The following is an 8,984-nucleotide window of genomic DNA, read 5'->3' as shown; positions in this document are numbered from 1 at the left end:
TAAATTTTAGGGTGGTTTGTTGCACAGCAGTAAACAACAGTCCTTTAGCAATGCCTTTGAATACACATTTATCAGATCTGGCTCCATTTCTGAAAAAGCCTCTTAACCAGTCCCTGCTTTATTAAAATACCATAGTTCCAGCTACTTGGGAGGCAGAGCTAGGAGAATGGCATGAACCTGGGAGGCGGAGTTTGCAGTGAGCCGAGACTTCGCCACTGCACTCCATCCAACCTGGGCGACACAGCGACTCCGTCTCAAAAAATAAAAAATAAAAACAAAAATAAAAATAAAATACTGTGCCCTTCAGATATCCATGTTGTCAGAGTAATCTGTCTAAACTATTATTTTTCTGGTGTTTAAAATCCTTCAAGTTCTGTCACCTAAACAAAAGCTCCTTAGGATTCTGTGATCTGTTTCTCATTTGTCCTTTCTTCTGTATCCCCCAAGCCTGCCTTTGCTCTCCATGCTTTTAGTCATTTGGAACCTCTTGCAACCACTGAATGTCATGATCTTTCTATACCTCTGTGCCTTTGCACATGCTATCCCTTCTCCCTAAGACATCCTCTCTTAAGCTACAAAGACTTTAAACAAAACACCTCAGGGATCACCCCCTCCAAGCAGCTTTGCTTGAAAACCTGCACCCCTAGGCTGAGTTGGATGCCCTTCCTTTGTGTCTTTATCATGCCAGTTACATCAATCATTTGCGGACATGTCCATCTCCTTCATTATTTAAATAATTTCCATCTTGACCTGTACTCAACTAAGGCTTTGCAATGTCACTCAGTGGCTAAAAACAGGTTTGAAGTCCCAGGGCTGAGAACTGCTATTTGGAATGATCATACAGATAAAACTGTGAGAGAGCCTGTCAAATAGTTACAATTTCATTTTGATGATATGTTCATTTTGAAAACAGAGGCACCGATATGAGACTAGGAAAGAAAATGTCATGAAGTTTCAAGTAGTATGTGAAATATAAATACAATAAAACTTTAAGTAGATATCCAACCACACGTTTTATTGGGGTTTTATTGCAATCTACTTTCGGCAGTAAGGGGAAAGTGAGCATGAAAAGAACTCCAATCAGACTTTATTCAACAAAGCAGCTTTTCATGAATGCTTCAGGTCTGTGTATGATCAGCTCAGCTTCCAGTATCAACTTGAGTACCTCATCATGGATATTTATGCTAGAATGACAACAGTAAGGCATTGCAAAATCCAAAGTCATCTAATATTAAACCATATTTTACATAATTTGTAGGACAGTATAATACTCTACAATAAATAAGGATTTTAAAAAATGTGTTGCTTAGCCCTTGTTGAACTAAATTCAATTACTAGCTTATTCTAAGTACTCCAGTTAATAAACGTTTGATTGTACTTAAAGAACTCTGACTTCTCCAAAGATAAAAAAATTAGTTATTTGTCTTGACAAAAATTAAGCTTAAAAAGCACATTCACACACTTGTCCTTAAAAGCATGTTTACATCATATATGAGAGAACTTTTCATGCCTGATGACATGGCTTATATGCAAAAACAGTCATATGCAAAAGACAACTAGAGGGCAATCGTCCCATCCCCACTTCCTCCAAAAAGCCACACTCGGCCTCAGTGTAAAAGTTATATTTTATTGCCATGCTACAAAATGTATGAAGTTGGCACTGATAGGGAGAAATAGAGAACAAAGGGTGGGAAGGGATAGAGGGCAAATTATGTTGTTACATATACAAGGTTTTATTTTAATTAACAGTGGTTACGTTTTGCCAATATTAAAAATGCAAACCAAAATTTAAAATGCTGATCTGAAACAGCATTAAGATACAATTTATGCATAGTACAGTATCACTTATGTCCTTTATTAGAGAAATATGGAATGTTTATAAAAGAAATTAACCATGGGGGTAAAATTCATATTTCATATACAATTTGGCAATGGTAGTCCCACTGTTAGACAATTTTTTATAAAAGAAAAAATTAAAAATCTAATAAGCTACCTTTATACAAAGTTGCTATATTTATGCCTTTACGTAGGAAAAAAACATTTATAATGCAAATGAGGACATACAATAATCTTACAATATTATACAATGTAATGAAAATAAAACATAACACAAAGTTTGTCCTTTATAAAATGTATATTTTGCATTACTAATGCAAATGTGGCACACTGGTGACTACTGTACTATTAATACCAGTCTGTTTCCATGCTATAATTGTCCAATTGCCATAGAACTGCAATTATAATGATGCTACAAAAGAACTGTGTTATACCCCAAAAAAATGAGGAAGTAGGGATGGGGAACAGGGATGTAAAGAACAGGAAAGATAGATAGGGGGCTGGTTTGGGCAGAGTATACTGTGGTATGTCATAAAATATTTGTTTATTTTTCAAGCCAAAAACATTTTCTTTACATTCTGTAATTTCGTACCAATGCCTTTATTCAAATTTGGCAAACATCAAGGAAAAGGTAATTAGTACCATATACCTCACACATCAGAAATATGAATGAGATGCCAATACATCAGTTACTTGTGAATGATGTCTCTGATGGTATGTCTACTTCAAGAATATATGTATTTATACACACACACTACACATTGCACAAAACATTTGGGCATTATAGGTTAGGAATAGCACAGCGGGAATTGGGAAGTACTTTTTCATCTGTTAAAACCTTTACCTTGAGGCAAAAATATGGTGGCACATTGTTGGGAAATTATGAAAACATAAGGCCCCTGTCCCATTTTTAATAGAACATTATTGAGGTACATTTTTATATGCTGTGCCACAGTTTTGGGGAGGGGAAGGAGATTAACAAACACTAGCTTGACTTGTTCTATTTATAACATTGAACGGTGGAGAGGGTCAACATTAGTATCTATAAAAACAAAGATTGCTTGGCAAATTTTCCTAAGTCCCAGATGTGATGTATTCTGGATATACTGGGAAGTGAAAAGCTTTTTGCTGAATCTTCAAGAGTAAAGTGCATATCTCATCACTCCACAGCAGCAGTAAATAAAAGGAACTATTTGCCAGTCTTCCTGGAGGGAGGGAAGGCACCATATTTTCATTTTTAAAATAAGATGAAACTGGGAAATAAAACACACTAAGAAAAAACACAAGTAATACCAATATCAGTTTCCAACCCTGGCATGGGATAGATGCTGTTATGATTTATATGGGTAAAACAGTATTCTATTTGGAGGGAAAACATTAACAATGATTATATTTCCAAAACCAAAAAGAAGGATCACATGGTCTACCAACAGAATCATCTAAAATTAGATCTGCCTCAGAAAATCTGAGATATATGGCCATAATTATATGCTAATAAAATATTAATATTTCATTCTAAAATGCACCTAGTAATAGGTACATCCTTCCAGGACACAGCTTAATGCCCATTACTAAACTACTGCAAAGGACAAGTAGTATTCTAAATTACCTTTTATTAAATAGGAACACAAGTGATTTCTAGAAGACATCTAGAAATTAACACCAGTTGTATATATCTTCCTAATACTCTTATAGTACCTAAAATCAAATTCTTAGCAAATTGGTCCCATTTTCATTTTTAAAGCACACAGTATTTAAAGCATAAACTGTAATGATTATATTGGAGTTATCTAAAAAAATAAAAACTAATTAGAATCCGGAGGAAACAATGAAAAGGATGACGGAAAGAATAAAGTATCCAACCTCCAAAATGAATAAATAGATCAGCCCTTTCATTTGGAGATTAATGTTCTGCCTTGACTGGTTGTTTCAGAAAAAACTATGTGCATTGGTTCCATCATAATTCTTATTCCACATTACAAAAACTATTACATAAATTTGGCACAATTAGCAATTTACTCAGAAGAAAGGATAGTGGAACAATGTATTAAAAATGGAACCTGCATCACGGAAACTGCACACCTATACCACTGCTCTCTTTTAAGGGAACAGTGAACACTTTAATAAGCACCAAGTTCACAAGGGAACAAAAGGGGGAAAAGAAAATTCTGCTATGCACATAGAATGATAAAATACACTGATATTGATTTATAATAAAGACACTAAAATGGCACTGAAAACGATAAAGACACCTTTAATAATTTATTTTCTTTATAATGATCCCACTCTATTGTTCTCCTAATCCATCACTGTCCTATGATTCGGTTATTTACTGAATAGGTTGGATGCTAATATGACTAAAACTTTTTCATGCTAAATTAACCTTAGTTATATCTGGTAGATCCAGATCATAATCTCAAACTTCCTCATATTTAGAGGAAATAGTAAAATATTTTGCAAGGTTACCTAACCTTTTTCCACTCTACCTTCTCTCATATTCTCTAGTGTTAAGGAAATTGGAACATCTTTGATTTTCCAAGAGTTTGACATATGGAGACTCTTCAGTTTATATAAATTTTAATTCATTTTAAATCCTAAATTATGATACAATCTCATTGCTACAAGACTTCCACTGTACCTGCTATGCTGGCAACAATATTAATATTTCATGGAAATCAAAGGATAATCAAAGATCCCGCTACAAGTAAAAGGACAGCAGAGCTGAGGAACACTAGAGTGGGCAGAGTACAACTGCAGCGTGTAGCTGGGGGAATTACTGCTAAAGTGCTGGGGAAGAGTGCCCACAGAGAAAACACGGTACACCTTGAGGGAACTTTGCATGTTAAAAGTATCTTCCTTTTTTTCTCAGTTGCTAAAGAGATCACCTATGGACACAAGTAAATTTAGAATTGAGAGAATGTTTTTATCAACTTGAAAAGTAAACAGCATATAAATAAATACTGGACAAGGGCAACCCTGTTATAGAATAACAGTAAGTTCCAAATGAACCTTCAAAACCATAATTTGACAAAAATGCAAACTAAACAACAATGAACACATAATCCAATTTCAAAACTATATACAAACTCAAACATTTTAAATTGAAAAGGACATAAAGCAACAAAATAACACATCCCAAACACCAAAGAAAAAACTGAAGATAAATGGAAACCTAATGGCACAAATGCCTCCAGAAAACAATGTTTTGTCAATAATCTATAGGAGAAAAACTTTCAAGAGATTGTGGTTCAGATTTTCAAATGTTTTTGGGTAAAGTGACCTGAGACTGATTCTTGAGCCTATTATAATTCTGAGTAAGATATGTGGACATGCCCTTCAAATGACATCATGAGATGAGTAAATAGAAAATCTTGTCTCCTTCTTGCCTTTCAGTGCACCAACAGCAAACCATACTCATGGACACAGGCTGCTTTCTAGTAACACTGAAGACAAAGGAGCTGACTGGTATAAGAGGAGGTGTGGTACTTGTTTCCTTTACATATGTTTTGGCTCAAGTAAAAAAGCCTTTAATTAATGATATAAAGGATTCCTCATGTTACATGCTGGAGGCCACATACTGTGAACACTGAATCTACGAGCATTAGTTTCAAAGCCTATAGTTATCTGTTAGCAATGCACATTGTCAAGAGGCTTTATAAAAAGTTTTAAAAGCCAACTATGACTTAGACATGAAAGATATGTGTTAAGTCCAGAATATTGATAAAAATCAACCAGCATGTCATTCACTTCAACTCTCATTTTAAATAGGCACTGTGAAAACAGGAATGCTGCTGTACAACGAGTAGTATATAATGAAATTAGTGTTCTTTAAGGAGTACCTGCTCTACATTAATTCCCTTTAGTTAAAGATGCACATGAAATACTCAGAAAAAAATTTTATCAGTCTATAAAAGGAGTTAGTATTTAGAAATGAAAATGAAGTACTTGCATCTTCATTTTTAAAAACTTCACAAAGGTGCAAACAACATAATGCTTTCCAGGCTCACATGGGCAGATCAGTACTATTGTGTCTAGTTTTCCTAGATGTACCATCATCTCGTGGCAGTGCTTTCTGCAAATTTGACATAGCAGCAGTTCTCTCGATGTCTATCACGGCATACAGCTCTGTGCGCCTGGTAGGGGTTTGTGGAAGGGGAGTCGTAGGCGTTTTTGGAGTCTGAGGGTTGTCAGAGTCACTGCCACCTTCCAAGTCAACCTGTATGTAATTAAGCTGCCTGTGTTCTAAACTTGGGCGTCTGATATCAAAGTTAAAGACTGTAGGTGTACAGTCCCGACGCCTTGAATATTCTATTTTGTGAGCACTTGCCGGCACTGTTACATTCTCTGTATTTACATAGTTATGCATTGGATCTAGATTATTATGGTAGCCATTTAGAGATGGGGTCTTTGGTCCTAAATTGTCATCTTCATCCCTACTTAGCTTGCGGGCTTCCCAAACAGGAGGCAAAGATGGTAGATTTTCATAGTTTAATAATGCAGTTCTTCTCTGAGCTGAGTTGTTGATATTCTGGGTATCTGAGGTACTGGTGGATGTCAGACGACCTCTCCTGACCCCTGAGGCACTAGGGATAGATAGCCCATTTATATTTTCATACACCAGTTTGTTAACAGAGGGTGCATCTCTTCGTTCATCACTGTCATAGCCAGTGTCCCATTCTGTGTTATTTGCTCCACTTCCACTAACTTGATCTCTTCCAAGTTGCTCCAATTTCTCTTTTTCCATTAATTGCTTTTGAACAGGCGTTGGCCCTAAAACAAATTTGACTCCTTCAGGTTCAAGAAGAATCTGAGGATCCCTGTCCTCAATACTACTTGGTTCTTCTTTTGGTGTGTTGCTTTCAGCGTTAGAAACCCTCGCCTCCAATGGAACATGCACACTTGTGCGGTTTTTCCGCTCTTCTTGCACACCTGTAGTGTTGACATAGGTATGTACCTAAAACAAAACAGAAAGTGAATTAATTTACTTAAAAAAACAAAACTGAAAAAAAGCCTGACCACATCAGTTAATTTTATTAACAAGTTAATTTTATTAACCTTCTCTCCAAATGCACTCTTACTTCAAAACTTTTGCAACTATTTTTTTATTAATAAAAAGGTGGAAAGAGAGAAGAAATGTAGAAAAGTCTTCCTAATTTGATAAAAGAGTAACGAGTTTAAAATAACATGCAGGCTGGGTGCAATGGCCCACGCCTGTAATCCCAGCACTCTGGGACACTGAAGCGGGTGGATCACTTGAGGTTAGGAGTTCGAGACCAGCCTGGCCAACGTGGTGAAACCCCGTCCCTACTAAAAATACAAAAATTAGCTGGGCATGGTGGTGAGCGCCTGTAATCCCAGCTACTCTGGAGGCCGAGGCACGCAAATCACTTGAACCCGGGAGGCAGAGGTTGCAGTGAGCCGAGATTGCACCACTACGTATCAGTCTGGGCAACAGAGTGAGGCTCCATCTCAAAAGATAAAGTAACATGCAGCATTATATTTGATTGTTAAACATGATAATTATGCAAAAAATAAAAATCAGGAACAAAATAGGGATTATCATTTTGCTGCTGTTGTAGAGGTTCTCAAAGCATTAAAATATGATCCAGAAATAAATAACAACTTTGAAAAGAGATAAATTTATCCTTATTTACTGATGATCTGATTATATAAGATAAACTCTACTAGATTTAATAAGAGTTCTGTAAAATGCATAGATATAAAATAAATGCCACCTAGTAAGAAATTATCACTATTTAGAAAAGCTTAATGGTATTTTGGGGAGATAATATAAAAATATTTAGAAGGGCCGGGCGCAGTGGCTCACGCCTGTAATCTCAACACTTTGGGAGGCTGGAGCAGGTGGATCACTTGAGGTCAGGAGTTCAAAACTAGCCTGGCCAACACAGTGAAACCCTATCTCTACTAAAAATACGAAACAATTAGCCGGGTGTGGTGGCCTGCGCCTGTAATCCCAGCTACCTGGGAGGCTGAGGCAGAAGAACTGCTTGAACCCGGGAGGTGGAGGTTGCAGTGAGCTGAGATCACGCCACTGTACTCCAGCTTGCACGACACAGAAAGACTCACGTAATTACGGTAAATGAGAACTCATTATGTACAGAACACAAAGAAACTGATTTTAAAAACACTAAAAACTTTTTAATATGACATATGGTTTACAAAACATAAGTATAACTAATTAATACAGAGGTTCCAACCAGATACTTCATTCCACACATGAAAACTAGAATAGTTGGGAACACTAAGTAACTCCGTAACATTAACAGCAAAATCTACCTTCCTACTAGTAGTTCACTGACTGTAACGGCTAAAATATGAAAAGCAGCATAAACTCTTAATCCATTGGACGTTCTTATAATGAGAACTGACCATGAGTTATGCCTTTCTTAATCTATACATGTACCTCTTCTGTGAACCCACAAGCTACTGTAATGCTAAGTTCCCCTGAATGCCCGCATATATTTGAGCATAAGCCAGCAAATATATGCTATTTCCTCTGATTGTTCACTACAAAAGTAATTTACAAACAGATAAACTTCAAGCTGAATAAAATCGTCTAGTTTTAGCACAGTGGTACCCTGACTCTGAACAATCATTATTGCTGTTACACCGTAGCATATGCTTACTTGTTCCTCAGCCACAAGCAAAGGATGTGTAGATTCTTCCCCTACTGAAGGCAGGCGAGCACTTCCCACAGAAGGATGTCTGCTTGAAGGATGGGATGAAGCATCTCCAAATGAGGGATATCGGGGATATCCATTAGGTAAGTTCTGAGCAGCAAATCCTGGAGCTGAGTTTTTTTTTTATTGGTTTAAGGAAAAGGGGGGTGGGGGCAGAGAGAATAAAAATGATTAAGAATCGAATCTGTACTGAGAGGATTATAAGAGGTCTTTCTGACAAGACAGCAGAAATCAGAGCACAAATAGTATTACTCCCACTCCATATTTTAGTTAATATGAAATACTAAATGTTTTCATTTTTAAAATATTTGAAGTACACAGAACTACAGCTTTTTTTTTTTTTTTGAGATGGAGGCTCGCTCTGTCGCCCAGGCTGGAGTGCAGTGGCGCGATCTCTGCTCACTGCAGGCTCCACCTCCCGGGTTCATGCCATTCTCCTGCCTCAGC

The 8,984-nt window shown here is 36.7% G+C and overlaps 1 protein-coding gene across 8 annotated transcripts in view; it reads right to left on the bottom strand.

Moving 5' to 3' along the window:
• Positions 1-995: 995 nt before the first annotated feature.
• Positions 996-8,984, bottom strand: part of FRS2 (fibroblast growth factor receptor substrate 2) — a 110,208-nt gene continuing 102,219 nt past the window's right edge. For all 8 annotated transcript variants that reach the window (XM_011976610.1, XM_011976612.1, XM_011976613.1 and 5 more), the window contains 2 exons: positions 8,484-8,647; positions 996-6,790 (listed from right to left, as the gene is read on the bottom strand). In XM_011976610.1, coding sequence (XP_011832000.1) covers positions 5,840-6,790; positions 8,484-8,647 — 1,115 coding nt within the window. In that variant the 3' untranslated portion in view covers positions 996-5,839. The remainder of the gene's footprint in view (positions 6,791-8,483; positions 8,648-8,984) is intronic.

This window comes from Mandrillus leucophaeus, unplaced genomic scaffold (genome assembly GCF_000951045.1).
Source record: "Mandrillus leucophaeus isolate KB7577 unplaced genomic scaffold, Mleu.le_1.0 Scaffold169, whole genome shotgun sequence".
NCBI lineage: Eukaryota > Metazoa > Chordata > Mammalia > Primates > Cercopithecidae > Mandrillus > Mandrillus leucophaeus.
The sequence above is the reverse complement of the archived record's forward strand: the minus strand, read 5'-3'. Positions and strand labels throughout refer to the sequence as shown.